This window comes from Mastigoproctus giganteus, chromosome 3 (genome assembly GCF_048544385.1).
Source record: "Mastigoproctus giganteus isolate SK-2022 chromosome 3, ASM4854438v1, whole genome shotgun sequence".
NCBI lineage: Eukaryota > Metazoa > Arthropoda > Arachnida > Uropygi > Thelyphonidae > Mastigoproctus > Mastigoproctus giganteus.
Genome location: NC_143577.1, coordinates 156,336,246 through 156,360,634, shown reverse-complemented (window position 1 = coordinate 156,360,634; position 24,389 = coordinate 156,336,246). Strand labels below are relative to the sequence as shown.

Genomic DNA, 24,389 nt, shown 5'->3' with positions numbered 1-24,389 from the left:
AATAAATAAATTAAGTCATGATTATATATTTATAAAAATAACAGTTATTCACAAACTACAAAAACTAATTCAACAGAAAAAAAATTAAATTATACAAAAAAATTATATAATGATGTTTAATATACATGAAGGAACTATTATTTATTCATGTGCACATTTCACTTAACTGGCACAACTTACAGAATAATACTATTAACTATGAATAAATAAGCAAAATGCTTTCAGGCATGCCTGGCTACTTTAGGATGGATAAGGTTGTATTTTTTTTCTGGTCATCTGTTTCTCAAGTTTCCTGGCTTAACAGACCAATCATTAGTATGATACATTTATATCAGAGAAACTATAATAATTACATTAATCTAACTGATATATAACAATACAGTACACTTAGACCAAATCACTATATAAAATGAAAAGTATACACTAATCAAAAGAGATAAACTAGTTACTCAAGAATTGAAAATTAGGAAGAATACTCTTGTCATATCCTACAATATGCAAAAGTGAATATGACATGTAAATATGTTATAAAAGTCAAAGTACATTTAAGTTTATAAAACTCTGAGAGGAGGAAAACAAACCCTTCCAAAAGGGTAAGAAAATGAACATAAGTTACCTACCAACAATAAGGTCCCTCAAAACAATAAGGTCCCTCAAAAATACACATTTTATGTTGGTTATTAACAGATTTTATCACAAGAAGAAAAATAAGTTTTAAATGACAATATAACTAATACAGACCAAGCTTTATGTAAAAAAAAAAAAAAAAAAAAAAAAAAAAAAAAAATGGAGAGATATAGAATTAGATTTTTTTCTGTCATAAAAAGTTGACACTTGAATCTTGGTCTCATCTTAAGTTTTTCTGGCGTATTAATTTATGCTGTGCATTAAAAGGAAAATAATAATAATAATAAACAAACTATTAATAAAATATAAAATATGAAATCACTTTTTTGCATGTTTGTGAACTGCAACTTCTGCTAATTTGTACTGTGAATTCTACAAACTTTATAAAAGGGTGTTTTCTAGGCACTTTTTCAATAAAAAAAAATAAAATTAAGAAGAGACTTAAAACTCAGACAAAACCACACTGACCCCCCCCTTTTTTTTTTCATTGCAAAAAATTTAGTTCCATTTATTGGTTTTTTAAAAATTTGCAATGATACCATAACTTATTCTTCATATGCTCAATTATAGATTATTCCATTTTCAATATTGGAATATTACAAATTTAAATCTCAATATATATAATGGTATGAAAATAAGATGATAATACTGAACATACATGTTAAAGATACAAAGAATTATCTGTAATTATAATATTTTTTTGATGGGGGTAGAAGATGCTCTGGTAGTTCCCCAGGTAAATCATACCCATCTAATTTCACATTAATCAGATGCATTGCCAAGGCAAATTCATCAGAATCAAGCATACCATCCTTATCAATATCAGAAAGTTTCCATATTTTACCTAATACAGAATTTGGTAGTTTTGATTTGACCATTTCTGATTTCGCCACTGCCCCACTTATTTTTCCATCCACAGGATTCAACCTGTTGAAAATATCATCATATTTTTCCCGATCTTTGGAAACAACCCAGTCGGGCTGTAATGAACCTGCATCGGCACCTTCGCCACTCCCATGGCCAAAGGGACCACCTGGACGTGCAAAAACACCACCATCTACTGTTGTTTCTGAAATTCCATTATTCTGATTTACTTGCTCTTGACTAATCATATTCATGAGACGTGAAATATCATCTGATAGGACCTTATCCACCACTTCCAGTAACTTGGGCTTCAGAGGATTAAACCTCATAAAATCTTGTTGAAGAAGTTTTTCTTGCATGTCTTTAAGATCTGGAAAATCACCTCGGGCAATTTGGTAGTCTTTTTCAATCTCCATATACAGAAAATCCAATTTCTTAATCAGTTCTTTTTTCTTACTGTCTTTTCCAAACATAGAAGGCATTTCCCTTTTCAGAGCACTTATAATGTATGCATGAACCTAGAAAAAGATAAATGTGAATTATATACATATTTTTACATCAAAATGAATTCAATTTTAAGAAAAATATTGCGGAAAGGCTTGCCAACTGTGTGTGTGTGTTTATTTGGTGATTTAACAATCACCAAATAAACTTAGCAACTAAGGCCATATTGCCTCGGGGATATGTGGTGGTCATTCCCTGACCTTTCCGCATCCTCCATATTTGGTGGTCATGGTCTCGAACCCCGGTCTAATCAAGAAGCGTGTGCTACGCACTGCTGCTCCTGGCTACAGAGGCGCAGGGATTTATTAGGTGCAACAGCATCTGTGGCCATACGTGTGGTTAGTGTGTATGTTATTTCTTCTTGGATAAAGTTAACAGCAAAACTAGTAACAGTAGATTTCCTTTCAACTAGTTAAATGAGGTGGTATACATTTTGAGAAAAGTAAAAATTTTCAAGACCTTTTTCTTATCCAAAAGTGAAGTAAGTGTGGAGGGTCTTCTGTTGTGGCTGGAGTAAAAAGATTCTGACATTCTCTTGTGTATATTTTGTGCATTCAACAAGGATGTTTTACTGAAAGCACAGTGTTACAGTGATGACACTGAGGGGGATATCTCCCCCCTTAAAATATAACCATGAGTAACATTAGTGTGACCTATTCGCAGACAGGCTAGTATAACCTCCTATTGTCTAATTGAACTGAAGCTGGAAGGCTTCAGCCTTCCAGCTTCAGTTAATACTTTGAAGTTTATTGTTAAGTTGTTGCTGTCATGATAACTGCCACTGGCACATGCATTTTTCCTGGATTATTGGTCTATAGCCTTGATAAGGCACTTTCCATTTGTTGTCAGGTGGTAGCTGAGTAGATTTGGCAGCACTGTCTGCTAGTTTGTTTCTAGGAATTGCCAATGTCCTGGGACCCAACGGAAGTATATGTTTCTCTCAAGTTCCGACAAGATATGCAAAGAGGTGATTATTTCTTTCATGACTGGGTGAGAAAAACACAATGTTCATGGTGTTTTTCAGTGCTTGAAGTGCACTTAAAGAATCTGAGAAAATTATGCTGTCTTTAATATTAGAGAACACAATGTAATTCGGTGCAACCTGAACTGCTATTAGTTCGGCAGAGAATATACTAAACTCACACGACAACTGATATGGTAATGTGATGTTTGGGAAAATCATATTAGCATATCAGTGATTCCAATGTGAGCATTGCTTTTTGATCCATCAGTATATACTACAACTAAGTTGGAAAACTGGTCCACTATTGCATGATATAGTTCCTATGTAAAGGAGATTTGTTCCATTCATGAAGGTGTAAGTCGCATATAGGTGGAGTGATGTTCCAAGGAGCAAGAGGGAAGTTATGCGCCACATTGTCTAAGGTTAAATTTAGTTCTTCTAAGAGGTGTTTTATTCTCATACCCAAAGGACAGTTAGCTATAGGGCAGTTTTGGTATAACCTGCTGTGCTGTGAAAAGTATTAGTCAATTTGGGTGTTCTGCATGGATCTAATTTTATATGCATAGCGTAGTATCAGTTGTTGTCTTCTGATTGAGAGAGGCAGTTCATGTGCTTCAGCGTATAAACTATGTATTGGAGATGTGCGATGTTCTCCGAGGGCAATGCATATTCCACTATGATGGTCAGGGTCAAACCAGCGAAGGACACTAGGTCTTGCTGAGCTATACACTGGTGCTCCGTAGTCTAGCTTCGATCTTATTAAGGCTCTGTATAATCGTAACAAGGTAAGGTGATCAGCTCCCCACTTAGTTGTTGAAAGAACCCAGATGATATTTAGCTTTTGCTCACAGGATGTGCTTAGTTTTTTAATATGCTCTAAAAAGGTAAGTTTATGGTCTAATGTGATTCCTAAGAACAGTATGGTGGAGTGAAACTGCTATTGGTTGGCCATTCACTAGTACAGTGGATTCCGGTTATTCGGGCCACCGGTTAATCGGGGCAGATCTTAAAAAACAGAAACCAATTGAGAAAATAGCCAGGGTTTACTTCGTTTAATTGGGGCAGGAGACCGCAGCACTGGAGATTACCCTACGATTGTCTCCGACAGTACCATGTGGTTTGGTCGAAATTCTGGAGGTCACAACCATAAAATAATAAAAACAATTAGAAGTCACCTGTTTACTGGGCTTTTCCGTTAGTGAAATCTATCATAAACGGACAGGAAACTTGAGCTTACTGAATTTGCGATAATATCAACAGCTGGAATTCTGTGGATTATGGTGAAATGTGTTTACGCTTCCACGAACTCTTCAATCATATAAAAAAAAATTAATTTTCAGGTCTTCTCTTCATTCCTATTTTTAAAGCTTTATAACTTGTTACTCCGTTCTCACTTGCATGTATCATGTTACTTGCAATTTGTGTGTGCCATGTTCTTTGTTACTGACTGCTTATCTTTTTACTGTTTTAAATTTTAACCCCCACCCACAAATGTCACTGAACAGAAATGTCGACTAGTTAGTATGTACATATTACAGTATGTATTAATTATTCTGATTATCACGTATATTCTTCCAATTTTCACATATTTAATTTTTTTAATTGGTAAGGTAATAAAGGGTAAATTTGTGCTTAATATATCTTTGCTTTTATAGCCTGTGGATAATATTCCTCAAATTTTTGCTAATTAGAATCTATGTTTAATAGAATTAAAATTCAATTCACAAATGTGATCACAATGACCAGCGCTTACTACACATTGTATAGTGAACAGACTTTACTATGGTGAGTTCGTCATAACGTGATTTGATTGTACAGTGAACCAATTGTAAAGGGGGGGTACATTGCATTTTTAAATATTTACGTGAAACTTCAGATAATTGGGGCAGCCGCTTAATCTGGCCAAAATGCACTAGTCCCGATGTGTCCCAGATAACCGGAATTGACTGTAGTTCCAGAGGTGGGTGGAGTTTACGTTGGTGGCAAAAATGGATGCACAACATTTTTTGGGGACAAAGTTGGAAGCCACTAGTTTGTGTCCATGAACTGATCTTATTTATTGCCCCTTGTAACTGTCTTTCAACAGTATTCATGTTTTTTGCTTGACACAAAATGCTAAGATCACCTACATATAGTGCTGTATCAATAGTTTTTGGAAGTTGTTCAGCAATGGTGTTTATTGCAATTATAAAAAGTGTAGTGCTGAGTACAGAGCCTTGGGGAACTCCTTGTATGAATACTTGAGTTAAGGAAGTTTTAAATCGGACCTGAAATGTGCATTTGTACAGAAAGTTCTGTATGAAAATCAGTAGATGGCCTCGAAGTCCATGGTGATGTAATTCACGGAGAATGCCATACTTCCACGTGGAATCATAAGCTTTACTGATGTCAAAGAAAACCATTACATGATGTTCTGATCTGAGGAATGCATTCCGAATGGAGTTCTCTTGTCTTACCAGTATATCTAGGGTTGATCTGTTTTGGCGAATACCAAATTGTGCAGAGTGTGTAGGAGATGAAAGTTTTCTAAGTATCATATCAGTCAGCAGTTTATCATCTTTTCAAGAATTTTGCAGAGGCAACTGGTCAAGGTAATAGGTCTCTAGCAAGCGGGGTTTGTTGGGTCTCTTCCTGGTTTAAGGAATGCAAGGACTGTAGCATGATGCCATTGTTTAGGGAATGTATCTTCTAGGTAGAGTCTATTAAACAGATTGAGGAGTGCCTAATAATTCAGCACTTAGTTCCTATATCATTGAATAGTGTATATTATCAAGTCCTACCGCACTGCATTTAGATGTTGCCAGAGCTCTACGCAGTTCGTGGATAGTAAATGGTAGGCTATATTGTTCATTCCCTTTTGACGAAAACTTTAATTTTTGTTTTTCTACATTTGTTTTAAATCTTCTGAAGGCTGGTGTGTAACTTTCTAATGCTGATGCTTTGGCAAAAGTTTCCCCTAAGATTTGAAAAAGGTCAGAAATGGTTTGTCCTCTCCATTCCATGATAAACTTGTCTGGTATTTGCCACTTATTTTTCTGATTGTTTTCCAAATTTTATGTGTAGGAGTTTCTTGATTGATGGTTGAAATAAAGCAGATCCAAGCTGCCTTTTTATTACTGGGTCTAACATACCTTGCTCTTGCTCTGGCACATTTATACTGGATAAAATTAGCTGTAGGTGGACTGCGTTGAAAGTTATTCCACGCTTTATTTTGCTCTTTTTTAGCCACACTGCATTCATAACTCCACCAGATTTTTGGGTGTACTGGCAATTTTGAAGATGATTTCGGTATGGTTTTTGATGCTGCATGTAATACTGTTTTTGTGATACAGTCAACCACTTCATCGACTGGTGATTCTGGGATTATTTCAGTGCAAAATTTAGCTAGTTTTTTTTTTAAGTCTGCCAATCTGCCTTATCAGTGAGCCACTGCAGAATTTTAGTAGGTTGATAAGAGGGCTTGTTTATTAAATCAATTAGTATGGGAAAATGATCACTATGCATTGGATCGTTGTTTACTGTCCACTTTAGAGTAGTAGTAGTATACAGGGTTGCAGAACAGATGGACAATTCTATTGCAGTATTAGTTCCAGAAGGAAGGTGAACATATGTTGGTGACACATCATTTGTTCACCTGAAGGTTGTTATCTAAACATTGTTCAATTAGTCTTCCCCTTTGATCAATGGGCTGTTACCTCATAGAGTACGATGTCCATTTAAATCTCCCAGAAGGAGGAAAGGTGTGGGGAGCTGGGCTATGAGACTATTTAGATCATTTTGTTGAAGGCTATAACTAGGTGGAATGTACAAGGAGCATATTGTAATGTGAATGTTAACAGCTACTCTGACAACTACTGCCTCAAGTGGAGAACTCAGTAAGACAAGCTTAGTAGGAACATGTGGGTTTACTAAAATAGCTACTACACCAGTAATTTGGCAGGTTGTCTTTTCTAAAGATATTATTCTGAGACAGTGTTGGTGTATCTTGAGGTTTTAAATATGTCTCTTGAAGGCTGAGACATATTGGAGTATATTTAGAGGTGAGATCATATACGTCATCAATATTGGCCTGGAAACCATGACAATTCCACTGAATTATTGTATTCATTATTAGTTTCTTGTTAAGCTTTCAGAACGTTTTCGTGTGTTGAAGTTCTGTTTTTTTACTCGTTTTTATCTTTTTTTGGAAAGTAAGGCTGTGTCCATGTCTTCTTTGACAAAAATTTCTAGGAGACCATCATCTGGAGATTTTCCATTAATATCCATTTCCTCTTGATTTCTGGAAGTTTTGATTTGTTTTTCTTTGCATTCTTCATCCGGGAGGGGGGGGGTAAAGTTTTTCACGTGGTATGGATATTGGTGTATTGACTGCTTAAGTTCGGGTTGCATGGTACAAGAATTGGAGGTGATTTGAAAATGACTCTTTTGGGGGGGGGGGGGGTACTGATAATTCAGTTTGAATTGCTGTTGATTGGTATCTTTTGGTGATTTGGGCGTATGTAGGTCTGTTTCAATGGTGAGATGAACTGCTTTGCTTTATCATTTGGAAACATTATGGCTTGTTTTATACTTCTGAATAAGTTTCTCATTTTTCCAGCATTCACATGTTCTAGTATAGGCAGGGTGGTCTTTTTTTATAGTTTGGACATATTGGTTGAGGGATAGTACAAGCTTTGCAGTCGTGTTCTATTGAACCACACCTTGCATAAGTAGGGGTTTCCCGGCAAGCTATCTGGGAATGTCCGTACTTCTGACATCGGAAACACCGTAGCAGGTTTGGAATATATAGTCTGACAATGCATACCAGATATCCTGCCTTAATGGATGTTGGCCGAAGCGGTGTGTTAAATGTCAAGATGAGATTTCGTGTAGGGGTCAGATTGCCATCTTTTATGGTGCAGATTCTTTTGACTTGAATTACTCCTTGATCTTTCAATCCTTCTAGCATTTCCTCTGCAGATACATCTAATAAATCCCAGTCTGAGATCACTCCTTTAGATCACTTCAGCAATCTGTGAGGTGTCACAGTTACAGGTAAACCTGCAAAGAGATTAATGCTCAACAGTTGCTCAAAATGTTTGGCATTAGAGGTCTCAATAAGAATATCTCCTGACCTCAATCTTTTTACAGACTTGTGAGATCCAGCTCTAATTTCTAATTCCTTTTGGACTCTGAATGGTGAGATTTTGCCAACTGAATTTTCACCAGTTAAGTGAATGATCAAGAAAGTTGGAGTTGGAACTGGATGTGTCGCTGTCTCAGTTTTCTGTTTGGAAGTTCCTGCAATGGAACTATATTTTTAGATGTCTGGGGTGTGTCCGGCAGCCCAGATAAGTCAGAGTTTGATTTACTTGTGATGTGCTCTTTTTTGGCCCTGGGAGATTATCTTTTTCTCCCAGGTTACCAGTCCTGCCATGTGGAGGCCCTGCCTTGGGCCACCTAGTGACCTAAGTGAAGAGAAGGTTAATAAGAACTAAAAATAAAAAAAGGGAGTTAAAGAGAGGTACTTTCCTTTTTAGGTTATATTATTTGAATATATCTATTTAATTCTAATACTCAAGAGTTAATGGACTTGCGAAATTCGGAAGAACGTATTTACAGTAAAGCGTACCAGATAATCACTATGAAAAGGCGCTGTGGTCACTAATATCGCTTGGCACTCAGGGCCAGAGTGTGTGTGTGGAATTATATATTCCAGATATCTGCAATTAGTGATAAAGGTTATCAGTTTTTGACAGATGTGGACATGGTTGTTCCAGAGTACTAGTTCATATCTAGGCTTTTCATACTAACTAAAAACTATTCAAGGTTCAGACCTAAATGGATGTCGGAAGAAGTGATTAGACTTGTGGAAGGGAATTAAAATGCATGGGATGCATAAATTATCAGGTGATACAGCAGCCTATCATCATCATCATCATCAGCCATTTTCAATCCACTGCAGGATGAAGGCCTCTCCAGCAACTTTCCAGTTCCTTCTGTTTTGAGCACTGGCCATCCATTTACTACTCAAAAACTCATAAATTTCATCTATCCATCTCCGCCTTTGTCTTCCAGGTTTTCTTCTAGCTCCTCTTGGGTACCATTCTGTTATTTTCTTAGTCCATCTGTCATCATGTCTTCGAGCTATGTGTCCTGCCCCAGCAGCCTATGGTAGATGTAAACTAGGCTGTAATCAAGTCACAAAGGAAATTAGGCAAGCTAAGGCAGATTACAGGAAGTCTCTGGCAAAAAAAAGCAGCAAAGGCTTATTTAATTATATCAACAGTAAAAGGAAGGGTTTGAATCACATTGGTCCACTTGTTATTGATGATTTAACATGATGATGATCCTGCTCAGGTTGCTGACAAACTGAGTAGGTGTTTTTCGTGTACATACACACATCAGGAATTTTTTAGTTGAAGGGGAATGCAGAAGTTTTTCAAACTCTAACAGAGTGCTAAATGATTTTGTGATAACAGAAGAAAGTGGAAGAGAATTTATTGAAGCTAAACATAAGAGGTGCCTGGAGTGGATGAGACCTACCCAATTATATTAAGGGAGGCAACAAAGGAGGTAAACAAACACTTAGCCATAATTATGAGAGCATACTTGAATTGTGGGCAGGTCCCTATTGACTGGACATGTACAAGTGTTTGTGTCATCTGCGAGCTTAAGAACTTGCAAATGACACAAAGATTAGCAGGAGGTTAATAACAGCAATCAAGGTAAGGCTACTGCAAAAAGCTCTAAAAAAATTAGGCTTATGAGCTAAGAAATGGCAGCTGAAGTTTGAAAGTACTGCATAGGGTAGGAGCAATCCCAGATTAACATACCATCTGTGTATTACTATACTCAGGATAGTGGAAAATGAAAAACATCTGGGTGTAAATGACAATATCCCATGAACTGCCCGGGCAGTTCATTGTGTTTTCTCGATTAACCCCAGGTGCTTTTCATTTTCAGTGATATATAGGAACTTTGCTAGTGGGAATAAGGAGGCGATTATCCCATTGTACAGGGTAATGGTTAGGATTTATCTTGAGTACTGCATACAAGTTTGGAGGCCTCATTTTAGGAAGGTTATAGATCTGCTGGAATGGCTGCAGGGAAGGGAAAAGTGATTGATGAGGGGAACAAAACAGTGGTCTTATCAAGAAAGGCTTCAGTGAGGTTATCTGATTGAGGTGTTTTAGTCTTTGAATGGATTGAGCAAACTCAATGCTGATATCATTCTTTCTCTTGCTCAAACTACAGATGTGAAGGGGCACAAATTCAAATTGATTAAGGATGGTTGCAGGGTATTTTTTTTTTTGGCTGATGCTATATAAGCTTGCTTTCTTACATCATATGCCTCTGCTAATGCTAAGTTTGCCTTCAGCATACTTCTGCACACTGATTATTGGAACAACCTTACATCTGTGGTTTTAAAATTGGGTAATTTAAATAAAGGCATGTAAGCACTAAAATTACTGGAGGGGATGGACAAGTGAGGTTGGATTTTTTTTGGTTGCTGCTTTATAAGCTTGCATCACTTACCACTACTACTACTAATAATGCACCTTCTTGTAGGCATAACTGCAAATCCAATTGTGTGTTGGGGAGGGGTCTGTTTGACTAGCCACTCTGTCACTAGAAATCAGCAATCCAGCTGATTTCTGGGGCTTATCCCTGCCACAAGGAGGTGGGACATCTGGATCAATGTTACGCTGTCTGGGTAAAAACCCAAAACGTATCCTTCTTCAGTGGGAAAACAGGATTTCCCACCAAAGTCAGCAAAAAACAAAATAATTAATAATAATAAAATAAAAATAAATTACATTAATAAACTGAATCCCTTATCACCAACAGAGTTACCAGCAAGTGCAGGTAGGTTTCTGTCTGAAATCTATCCCTCTTTGGTTTCTGTCTGAATTACAGAGAAACCAAAGAGGGGTAAACATTTATCAAGGAAACCAACAGCAAATGAAGATTTGAAAACATTTGGATATTACTGAAGAATGCTAAAGATACCACAGACAGCCATGGCATTACAATGCATATAAGAGTATGTGTGTTCCTAGGTCTATCTAAAAAAAAAAAAAAAAAAAAAAAACATTCAAAAACCTGGTCGTCATGCCTCCCCTTACAATGATATCTGGAGACGATAGTGGGTCACCTTTAGGGTACCTGGCCACCAAGCTCTGCAGCCCACACAATCGGAGTCCCTCCCAGTATGGCCGCCCTTTTCTGATTTCACCATGCAAAGTGGTAGATGACTTTCATCAACCGGTGAAATACCACCACTTTGCTTATTGGAGGCTTGAAGTGGTGAAACCCATGTTTAGTCTCTAGAGCAAAAGTTTCCGGCATCCCCCTCCCCCTATACTTCTCCTTCAACCCATGCACGGTACTAAGTACTATAGGTTTTGATACCTTTCATGTTTGGGGTTTTCATAAAAAAAAAAAAAAAAATGTGAGTTGGTCATTTTTGGATCCGCTCAAGAAGCTCAATGCTCTTTTCAGATGAGGTCTTCACACTTCAACACAGTATTCTAATTGTGGTCCCACAGTTGTCCCATACAATGGGACTATGTTTGACAAATTGCTGACAGGACACAATGGGCTTTCCTGGCTGCCTGTCTACACTGCCAAGAAAATTTCACATCTGCCTGCGTTATAACTCCTCAAACCCCCTCCTTTTCTACTGTTTTCATTTACTGAATAGATGAGTACAGTATATACTTCTGTAATTAGATAGTATGAATCAGAGCTGTAATACTCAATACGTTCTATGTTGATATTAATATTTGTAAAATAATAAGAGGAGTTTACCTCCATATAGTAAGTAGAACCGTATGATACTCTCCAGAAATTAAAACGAAAAAAATCGAAAGCTTGCATTAAAGTAAAAAATAAATAATTAAAAATCAATTTAACACAATTAAAAATCAATTTAACACAATTAAAAAGAATCTAACGAAAATATTCAAAACGATTTTCCTTCCTGAAGCTGACAACGCTTTTCGACCGTATGTCATGATCACAGAAATGAAAATTACTGAATAGGGTTCAACCTGAAACTTAAATAGTGATTATTTGTCTTCGCGCATGCAGGTCCACGCATCGGAGATCAAATATGGCTGCTGAACATTAACAGAATTCTCGTGTAATTTAATTTCTACGGTTTCTGCAATTAATAGTCGGGTATAATTAGGTTGAACATTAAGTATTTTGGCCTCGTTAAATAAAAAAGTTGTTTTTCGTTAATGGCATGAAAGGCTAATTCTGATGCTGCTGAACAAGAAGCACAAACTGAGGCTTCATGTTGATTTACATGAATATTCAGAGAAAATCGCGTCGACGAGTCGCAATCACCACAAGAAACGTTCTATACTAGATCATTAATTTGTGTTGTGAACGTGGAAAGAACCGAGCGATTGTTCAGTATAGTGTGTAATTTCCGTATTGGCTTAGCCACAATTTTAAATTCGTTATCTTTAAAGAATCTATTAAGCTGTTTGTGCCATTGTTCAACATATGGGACAGAAATAAAGTATTTTTTGATATTACTATTGTTGGTTGATGTAGTATTTTGTATCCTATCCTTAGCCTGTACCCTAATTCGGTTTATTGTGGCAAGGGGATAATCCCTGTTTAAGAACCTGCTAGATTTGTATTTCTGAGCCCAAAGCAGATTCCGTTGTTGAATATTTATAAACATTTAGAAATTGATTAAAGGTAATTGATCTTTTGTAGGTGAACGGGTGATAGCTATTATAACGTAGAAGGTGTATATATATATATTATACCGGTGTTTGTAGATTTTCAATAGATGCTAAAGTTTATTCAAGTCCCAAGTAAGCGTGAAATTTAGAAAGTTTAATAACTTTGTATCCATATCCTCCCTTTCCAATGTAAATTTGAGTCTAAAATGAATATTATTAAACGAATGTAAAATGTCTTGGATAGTACTACTACTATCAGTAATAACTAGAACATCTAAATACCTCCCATAGTATGTGATACGAGGTTGAAAAGGTGTCAAATGTATATGCTCAATCGGTGAGAGATAGTCTGACATTAAGCCGCTCAGGCTCAAACCCATTGGCAATCCAAAAATTTGTTTGAGCACCTTGTCTCGAAAGGTGATTAGTTGGCCTCAACTAACAGTTTAATTAAATGAAAAATTTCCTTAATAGGTAGCTTTGTATAATTAATCGGTGTTGAGTTTTTAACATATCCCAAATAATATCTAATGTGTATTAAACGTTTACATTCGTATATAACGAGGTAACATCTAGTGAGAATAAATTGTCATTGTCACCGAGTCTACAGTCTTTAAGATTATTAAATAATGTATCGTAGTTCTTAATCCCAAATTGTATTACCTGTCTAAAGGGTTTTATAATGCTATATACAAGAGTGTGGCTAAGGATGAAAATGCCGAGTTCCTGTAGGAAACAACAGGTCGAATAGGAAATCCAGTCTTGTGTAATTTTACTTGACCGAAAAGTACAGGAATATTGTATGTTCTGGCCTTCAATTCCTTTGACCAGGCCATAGTAATGTAGTCGTTTTTTCGATACGTGGTAACGTTTTATTGTATTGATTGACCAAATTGGTAAACAGTGCAGGGTCTACTTCAAGATAAGTGGAGGTATCTGAAATAACTGAATCTAACTTAATATAATCAGGTTTATCTAGTATTACCACTGTATCTCCTTTATCTGCCCTCTGTATAATAATGTCCTTATTTCCCCGAAGTTCTCGTAAAGCTGAACTGTCATCTGTATTCAATTTAGGAAGTTGCGTTTCTTTTATGTTATTCACTACTTGGTTAACTTGTTGAATAAATAATCTTTTTTGTGGAACATTATAAAGTCCAAATTCAATATCAATTATGCATTGTTTCTTAGGTAGTTTTTGAGGTGATAAATTATAATTTAGTCCTTTGGATAAAAGTGAAATCTGGTCCTGCGATAGCGTACACGAGGAAAGATTTGTAACCTGTTATGCCGATTCGTTGAATACTGGGTGAAGGGGTGTTCGTGAACTAGCTGACATATTCTGTGGTAGTATGTTGTGTGTCTGTGGGGGGTTGTCACCCACCTCATATGTACTTGGTTGCAAACCCGCGACAATGTGTTAGAATTCACATGAACGTGTGTGTCTTGACCTATCCGATAATGTTTGCAAATACGGAAATTACACACAATACTGAACAATCACTCGGTTCTTTCCAAGTTCGCAACACAAATTAATGATCTGGTATACACATTTCTTGCGGTGATTGCGACTCGTCTTACCAAGGTTCGACGCGATCTTCTCTGAATATTCGTGTAAATCAACATGAAGCCCCAGTTCGTGCTTCTCGTTTAGCATGGTCAGAGTTAGCCTTTTGTGCCATTAATGAAAAACCTACTTTTTTATTTAACGAGGCCAAAATAATTAATGTTCAACGTAATTATATGTGACTATTAATTGCAGAAACAGTAGAAATTAAATTACACGAGAATTCTGTTAATGTTCGGCGGCCATATTTGATCTCCAATGCGTGGATCTTTACGCGCATGCGTGAAGACAAATAATCACTATTTAAGTTTCAGGTTCAACCCTATTTGGTAATTTTCATTCCTGTGATCACGACATATGGTCAAAAAGCGTTGTCAGATTCAGGAAGGAAAATCGTTTTGAATATTTTCGTTCGATTCTTTTTAATTTTTAATTGTGTTAAAATGATTTGAATTGTGTTAAATTGGTTTTTAATTATTTATTTTTTTACACTAGTGTAAGTTTTCGATTTTTTTGTTTTAATTTCTGGAGAGTAATCATACGGAAGTTTTCTACGTACTATTTTGAGGTAAACTCCTCTTATTATTTTACAAATACTTCTGTAATGTTTTCTTGAAGTTAATGTGTGCATTTTATCACAATTAAAACTGTCTAGACAGTTTATTTTCTTCCTTTGATAGCACTCCATTTAATTGTTGATGTTTTATGTAATTTTATAAACATTCAACTGAAATCATGCTTGTTACATCTTCAAAACTGGAACTTTTCTTTGAGTACTATACTGAATATAGAATGAGGGAAGCACTTGTCCTAATACATGCACTGCATATGCTATTCTGTTTGCAGGGCCTTGCACAACTGATGGCATAGGAGAACAATAATGTGATCAGTCATCACCAATGTTTAGCTGTGCAGCTACATATTGAAAACTAATAGAAAAGCCATTCAGTAACTGCAGTTTTGACAATAGGTATTAGCTTAAAAAAAAAACCCAGAAGACCTCAATCTGGTTCTCAGAGAAATAAAAACACAAACCAGAAAATTCATATGACATTTTCAATCCGAATATTACAAAAGCATGAAGCAGCTCACTGAATGAGGTGTTTGAATTAGAAGAAAAGAAAAATGTTCTGCTATCCTTGAATTTTATTTTCTATATGTAGACACAATGTTTAGATTAAATATAGATAAAGTAACTTATATAATCAGCATAAAGCATCTCAATACCGAGAATAATTACAAAGAAACATATCTTCTGTCATTAGATTCACAACATGATGATTTGAAGCTCCTCTATCTGATCCATAAGACTGATTCCGAAACCATCATCAACCACCTAAAAACTCTTGTTGCATGCTTAGAACAGTTCTCTCTTTATATTAATCTAAATAAATCTACACAAATGGTGTTCTTACTTAAATCACATCCAACCAAACTAAACCTGGAAATTTAAGGAACCACAAGTACAGAGATCTCGGGGTCATCTTTGACCCTAAACTTAGCTTTAAACACCATCACGCAGATATTCAGAACAAGGTCTGCTGATCCAGATGGCTAGCCAAATGACACCTCCATGTCACAGTCTTAATACAATTCAATATATTTACTGGTTTCTTCAACCAGTCATCACCATCTCATCTGATGAGTACTGGCTTCTTCATTGGGTGCTTTTCAAGCACAAACTTCCACCCCTCACACACACACACACACACACTTCAGAAATAACCAAACTTCTAAACTACAGAAAAGTCTCAGAACGGATCTTCACCCTCTGCTTACTCACCTCAATTAAAATGATAGCGTGTGAAATCAATACTCCAAGCTTTTGGCAGATGTGTATCTGGAGAATCCCCAAAACCCTTAAGAGCCCTCCCTTATAGTCCATAGTGTGGAAGCTCAGGAAGGGCGACAGATTCCTGCCGATTGAGGTGCTCCAAAACATACAGGAATGGATGCTGACTATAAGAACTTCATTGAGGAAAAGGCCTACAGAAGATGTAACATCAAGGAGCAGCTTTCATCTTCAGTTGAGTGACTGTCATTGTTTTTTCTTGATCAGCATGTTGCCATTGTGAAAAAAAAAAAAAAACTGTTTATGTGTTTACAACTTGTTTTTTGGTTTTTCCTGTTTTATTTTCTAGGCATTGTATCAGGCATACATGTATAATTTTTTTTCACTGATTACAATAAAGATAAACATTTGTAAGAACTCAAATTAAAATGTTTTTTTTTTATCTTATTTCCAACAGAGTATGAAAATTAAGAATAAAATTTTGAAATTCCTCATTCTCAACTATTTCTGGCATTTTATCCCCAAAACACTGACATACTTCTCTCATTAGCATTAGTAGAGGCATATGATACCTGTTCCCCTCTAAGGGGCTTGGAGGGGAACAGGTATCCTGTGTGTTATCAGACAATCAACCTAAAACACTGGTGGATCCAATATCTCTATTACAGAAGATTTAGGAGAAGTCCAGTTGGCCTGCCTCCCTAAAATCCACTCATGCGCACCTTCTTGATGGTAAGCCCTGTTACGTCACTTAGGTGGCAACGAACGTGTAGAGTGGTTCTCTTCAAGATGCCTGGTCAGCGTGAAGAGGAAAAGAACAAACCCTCCAGCATATGACAGCACGACAAAACAAATGGCCCTCAGTCCCCACCAGCTTTTACTGTCCCTCTAATGGCAGCGAGAGGATCAGAGTGGAAGCAGAGGGTGCTAAGAATCTCTGGGTACGACCAGGCTGCCATGCACGGAAACTGAACTTGGTCTGTTATAACGTAAGATCACTCATCGGTGAAGACAGGATATTAGAGTTGGAAAAGGAATTAGAAAATGTGAATTTTAATATATCATCGGTTTGGCTGAAACAGAAGAAATGAAAAAGCTTTGGCTGAAGAAGAAGAAATGAATCACTTATAAGTTTATCAAGTGGAAATCTGCTGTACACCAATGGAAACAGTGAAAGGAGTGAATGTGGAGTTGGGTTTCTGGTCCATAAATATTTTAAAAACAACATTTTGGAATTCAAAAGTACATCACCAAGGGTGTCAAGACTAATACTCAAGATTGCACCAACATTGAGCCATGATGATGAAGAGGTTGAAGAAATGTACACCGAAATTGAGTCTTCTAGATGAGCAGAAAACCCACTACACTATTATTATGGGGGACTTCAATGCTAAGGTTGGAAAAAAGACAAAACAGCGCAGAAAGGGGAACTATAGGAAATTTTGGAATTGGTGAAAGAAATGAAAGAGGTGAAAGACTTGTGGAATTTGCAGAATCTCAGGGACTGTCAGAAATTAACACTTTTTTCAAGAAAAGGGTGAACAGAAAGTGGACATGGAAGAGTCCAAATGGATTAACTACTAATGAAATCGACTTCATCCTCACTAACAGAAGATATATTGTGAATGATTTTACCGTCCTGAATAAGGTAAATGTTGGAAGTGATCACACAATAGTAAGATGTACACTTGATATAGATGTAGGAAAGGAAAAAACTGACTCGAGTAAATAATACAAAGGTCTTTGAGAAAACAGAAGAGGAGAAAAAGCAGTATGTACTGGAACTTAACAAGTTTGAGCTTCTGCAGACTGCTCAGGACCAAGATATCGACGAGGAATATTACAACTTTCTGAAAGTGATAAAGCCCAAGAAACCTATAGGGAAAAAGAAATCCAAAGAAGAAAAAAATCAGTCAAGGAACACTTGTCATGATGAACCGAAGACGACAAATGAAAAGCAATAAAAACACTGACAGGGCGAAAATTGAGTATACTGAGTTATGCAAAGCCATTAGAAAGAGACTCAAGATTTAACACAAGAAAAGTAGAACAAGCATTAAGGGAAAACAAAGGATTTAAATCAGCAGCCATGAGCAGTAATACAGAAAGACAAATGATACTGAAACTGAAGAATATCGATGGTGTACTTATAAACAGCAGAGAAGGCATAATTCAAATAGCATAAGACTAATATAGAGAATTATACAAGGAGCAGGGGAATGCCAGAAGTGGGGAAGATGGATTGCAAAGTAGCAACACATACGACATACCCGATATTCTTCCTGATGAGGTAGAACATGCATTGAAGAAAATGAAGAATCAGAAAGCCCCGGGGGAAGATAAAGTTACTGCAGAGTTGCTAAAATTGAGAGAAAGAGACATAACACAAAAACTGGCAAGGCTCTTCACAAAGTGCATTAGAAAAGGTGTGACGCCTAAGCAGTGGAATAATGCAATCATAGTTTTGCTGCATAAGAAAGGAGATAAATCAGAAATTGGAAATTATAGACCAATTAGCTTGTTATCCCACATCTACAAGTTGTTCACAAGGGTCAATACTAACAGATTAGAAAGAATACTTGATGAGAATCAGCCAAAAGAGCAAGCTGGCTTTAGGACAGGATTCTCAACTATGGATCACCTTCATGTAATATCACAGCTAATGGAGAAAGCAAATGAATATAAAACACCATTATGCCTGGCATTTGTGGATTATGAAAAGGCATTTGACTCCATACAGCATAAGGCAATGTTTCGGGCAATGCAAAGACAAGGCATAGATACCCCATATATTATGATTTTGAAGAAAATATATGAGAGTGCTACTTCCTTTATTCGACTAGACAAAGATAGTAGGAAATTTAAAATCGAGAAAGGAGTTCGACAAGGAGACACAATATCTCCGAAGCTGTTTACTGCTGCCCTTGAGGAAGCTTTCAGAAGATTAGACTGGTCGCAGAAAGGAGTCAATGTGAACGGAGAGTACCTAAACCATTTACGATTTGCAGATGACATTGTGGTCATAAGTAACGATCACAAAGAATTAGAGGAAAATCTTAATCAGTTATGCACAGTTAGTAAGGATTTTGGACTAAAGATGAATATGGCTAAAACAAAAGTAATGAACAAGTATACCACAGAAAGGGAAATAATGATTGAAGGAGCAGTAATTGAAAAGGTGGAGTCATATACTTATCTGGGACAAGTTATTAGCTGTAATAATGATAAATGGCTGGAAGTCAAGAGAAGAATAAATTTTGGATGGATAGTATTCAGGAAATATAGTCACATACTGAAGAGCAATATCCCAGTTTGTCTGAAACGTAAAATAATGAACCAGTGTATACTCCCCACCATGACTTATGGAAGTGAAACTTGGGCACTCACCAAAAGAATGGAAGAGAAGCTGAGAACTACACAGCGAAGAATGGAATGAATTATATTGGGAATCAGACTGTCAGATAAGAAGAGAAACACATGGATTAGGCAGCAAACTCAAGTAAAGGACATTCTTATCAAAACAAAAGAACTAAAATGGTCTTGGGCAGGACAACACAGCTCGAAGACATGATAACAGATGGACTAAGAAAATAACAGAATGGTACCCAAGAGGAGCTAGAAGAAAACCTGGAAGACAAAGGCGAAGATGGATAGATGAAATTCATGTTTTTGGGTAGTAAATGGATGGCCAGTGCTCAAAACAGAAGGAACTGGAAAGTTGCTGGAGAGGCCTTCATCCTGCAGTGGATTGAAAATGGATGATGTTGATGATGATATAGAGAAAAATGTAATTCTGAAGAAAATACAGTATAGTTTTGTAAATGGAAAATTACATTTAACAAATGTGATTAGCTTTATCAAAATAGCTTTATTTTGATGGATTCACTCAAGAACTGGATATGGGATATAATTTTGACACTTTACTTTGAGTTCTCAAAGCATCACACGAGAAATTACTGTATAAGCTACATGTTGGAATCACAAGAAAAATTCTGAGATGGATGCAAGGTGACTAGAACCAGAGAGGCAACTGGTTATAATTAATGGTTACTCTTCAGATTGGGCTAAAGAAAAGAAAAAAGGCACTGAGTTTCATGTAAAAAAGGTACAAAGACAGGCAATGCATCCAGTAAGATAGGCAAAATAGAATCCAAGTGAGGAGAGACTGAACATGTGGACTACAGAGCTTGGTAATGAGGCTCTTGGTAACCTTAGAGGAGATTGAATTATAAGGGCTTTTGAGAAGCAAATGTAAATAAAATGTTATGATTCCAGAACTAGAGGCCATAAATTACACCACTTATGCATGGCTTTTGACATTTGTAAACTAACAGCTATTTCTCACTCTGTTTTTTCACAGTGATTTCAGAATTGTTATTATTTTTTTTTTTATCAAGTACTATTTTTTTGCAATTGCCTAAATAGATATCATGAGTTGTATTACTGAATGTATTAAGTTAGGAGTAAATGCTGGGAATTTGTAAACTAAATCTTCACATGTTTGCAATCAGTCATTTGTTTCACCTTGAGTGCTCCATGCAGCAGTGTTTATCAGTGTGGGCTCAGTTTGTTTTTGAGGTTACCATGTCAAACTTGTTCTGAAAATTGAATAAAATTTCTTCACGCAAGTGTTTTTGAACAATCAAAATTTATTTTTTTTATACTTGTGGAAGTTATGTAATCTAAAAGAATAGACAAGATATTACAGAATTTGTAAAAATTGTGTATTGTGCTTATTTTGTAGTGTAACAGATAAACAATGGGCTCCATATAAAGTTTGCCGAACTTGTGTTGAAACATTGAGATTATGGAAAAATGGTAAAAAGAGGGCTATGCTATTTGCAATTCTCATGATTTGACAGGAGCCTACAACCCTTTTACTTTTGCTTAGTTAATGTACAGAAATATAATGCAAAGTGTAAGAAGGGCATTGTGTATCCTAACATTTCCATCTGCCAGTCCCACATGTAGATAACCTGTCTATTCCATGCCTTCCACTTACATTGGAGAATGTGGCAGCAGAGAGTGCTGAAAGTGAAGCTTCTGAAGATGAAACAGAAGTCTACATGTATGGAGACAGTGAATCCAGCCCTCAATTTTTTCCACAGTATGAACTCAATGATCTGGTAAGATATTTAAATTTACCAAAAGAATCTGGAAAAATCCTTGGTTCTAGACTTCGGTCAAAAAATCTAGCACAAGACGTTTTTCTTGGGCATAGAGACCGAGAACTGGTCCCCTACTTTTCTCAAGACAATCCTTTGTACAAATGTATGTGCATACCTTGGAGTACTGTCTGCCTCAGAACTATGTATACAGGGTATCTCATAAATATTGGTACAAACGTTTAGGGGAGGTAGGTAACATCTAAAGGAATGTGAATCGCATAGGAACCCATAACCGGAAATGTCATGGGAAAGTAGTAGCAGGGGCACAAGAAGCAGAAATGACACAAGACAGTAATTAGTGACAAACATTTATTTGACATAATATTAACAATGGAGTACGAGATGGATGCATTTCATGATGCTCGGAGGTTCCACCATGAGATGCGATGCATGCGTGCAACCGACGCAGCATGGATTGGCGGACACGGTTGAACACACCTGGAGTTTCTTTGACAGTAGCAGCAGCGCAGACAAGTCTTGCCACGAGATCTATTTCCATCTCAACAGGCAATTCATACATGATAGATTTGAGGGGTCCCACAGAAACAAATCAAGGCTTGATAAATCAGGTGAGCTTGGGGACCAGGCAACGGGTCGACCAAGGCCAATCCATCGACGCCCAAAACGCTTGTTCAAATGGTCACAAACACCTTCCATAATGGGCAGGCGCCCTGTCATGTTGAAACCAAATTTTGCATCTCACATTTGCTGGAACATCGTCAAGTAACCCTGGTAGAACTTGTTCAAGAAAGGTCCGATATTTAGCGTTCATGCGGGATGGTAACAGGTATGGGCTGACTAAGCAGTCATCGACCATACCTGCCCACACATTTATTGCGAAGTGAGTGCTGCATGGGGACACATACCGTGTGGTTTGTCGTGTGCCCACACATGAGCATTGTGTTGATTGAATAAGCCTTCCTGAGTGAAATAAGCCTCATCCGTTAACAAAACAGGCTGGAAAATTCAAGTCTTGAACACTTTCTTGGAGAAACCACTGTGCAAAAACCACACGTGCAGGATGATCTTGGGGGAGCAGTAACCGAACCCTTTGGAGATGAAAGGGGTGTAAGGAATTGCCGTGCCAGACATGCTGTACACTGCAATGACACACTCCTAAGTCAGAGGCAACGGCACGTGTGCTGGTAGTAGGATTATTCTGGACGGCATTAACACACTTTCTTCCATGGCGGGAGTTTGCGTCGAACATGGTCGGCCCGCACTATTACTGTTACCTCTAAATGACCCATAAACGCACAAATTTTGATGCACACGCGCAAACAAATGGTTGTCCAGTACATGCCTGTCTGTGAAGTGTTCTCCATAAATTCGTTGAGCGGCTCGTTTATTGCCCTCTGCTAATCCATACACTAGGTCAGTGTTTCTCAAAGGGTGTGCCGCAAAATTTTCCAAGTGTGCCGCGAAATTTAGAAATTTCTTCTTCTATGACTACGTAGGTGTGCCGCGAAATTTTTCTTCTTTGGAAAATGTGCCACGAGAGTAAAAAGATTGAGAAACACTGCACTAGGTGCATGTCTGCCAGCTCACAGTTCGTATATCGATGCATGCTCTTCGTGTGGCGACTACTGCTTGAATGAGTAAACCAGAAATTCTCTCTCGCAAACTGATGAACAGTGCCGTCTACCGACTTACGGTGACGTTTCCAGTTATGAGTTCCTATGCGATTCACATTCCTTTAGATGTTACCTATCTTCCCTAAACATTTGTACCAATATTTTTGAGACACCCTGTATACACATAGCTATATATTTGGATATTAACTGATCTATAGCATGTTTTAATATCATGTTTGAATTTATTTTAATGTCATGGTTTACTTCTCATCTATTTGTAATACATGTTTTTATATTACCCCATAACCTTGTCAAGCCCCTGGCCTCTTGGCCGTGGCAGGCATATATTACATCTTTACTGTACAATAAAGATTTCTTCTTCTAAGGTTTTTTTGCAGTAATTAGCAATAGTAGTGGCATATGATGCAATAAATCAAGCTTATACAGCATCAGCCAAAAAAAAAAAAAAAAAAACCCCTTCCCATTAACATTATTACTATATTTAATACCACATGAAATTAATAATATAGTTTATTAGGCTATTTGCCTAAACTACTATACATTAAGGTGGCATTTCAGGTATCTACCGATACCCATCCTCAGACCATGCTGCTGAAGAACTTGCCAATGCGTTCAAAACCCTGACTTGCATGATGTGATTCTTGGAGCATCAGCAAGAGGAGTCTGTCAGCAGCATTGTCTGATGATGGATATCGGCAAGATACCTAAAACATCACCTTAACATATAGTAGTTTAGGCAAATAGCCTAATAAACTATATTATTAATTTCACCTGGTATTAAATATAGTAATAATCCTACCAACTTCCACAATGACAGATGGAAGTTAGTTCCAGCAATCAACCACCCGCTCGCTAAAAGCAAATTTCCACACATCTGTTCTGCAACTGACTTTCCTCAATTTGAATTTATGTACTCTCAAACAGAGCATGCCAAGGGCGAGGCAAAAGAGACTTCAAGTTAAAAGCTAAAGGGGGCACAAAAAGAAAGATTAAATAATTGCCAACACTGCCAACGTTAACAGTAGGGTGCAATTTTTCATTCTTGCCTCAGGTACTAAAATGGTCAGCACGGCCCTGACCTCACAAGTGCGTAATCTGAGCAAGCAGAAGAATCCCATCAGCACTGAGCTTGCTCAAACCACTCAAACCTTATATACCTTAATCAGATCACCTCACAAGTGCCTAGTCTCCAAATGTTGCAATTTGCAAAATTTAAACCTTTCTTCGTTAGAGCAATCTTATTGCCCTTCTCTGTACTCATTTCAGCAGCTCTACATCCTTTCTAAAATGAGGCCTTCAGACCTATATGCAGTACTCAATGTGTAGCCTGACCACTGCCTTATACAAAAGGATAATCACCTCATCCCTGCTAGCAAAATTCCTGTATATCGTTGACAAGACACTGTGAGCTGCTCTGCAGACTATTTGCACTGCTTGGAAAAATTAATATCTGACCGCACAATTACCCCCAGATCTTTTTCATTCTCCCTAAGTGTAGTACTGCACAGCTGGTATGTTAGTCTGGGGTTACTGCCACCCACTTTATGAACAATCTCAAGAATTTATCAGAGATATGAAGGCAAACCCTCCAGGCTGGAAAGTATCAAATATGGTACTGGAGA

General features: G+C 37.1%; 1 protein-coding gene across 1 annotated transcript in view; it reads right to left on the bottom strand.

The window, feature by feature from the left end:
* Positions 1 to 1,304: 1,304 nt before the first annotated feature.
* LOC150088347 (EH domain-containing protein 3-like) overlaps positions 1,305 to 24,389 on the bottom strand; it is a 38,447-nt gene continuing 15,362 nt past the window's right edge. Inside the window, exon 2 of the mRNA XM_090370130.1 lies at positions 1,305 to 2,009. Within this exon, the coding sequence (XP_090226256.1) occupies positions 1,305 to 2,009 (705 nt within the window). The remainder of the gene's footprint in view (positions 2,010 to 24,389) is intronic.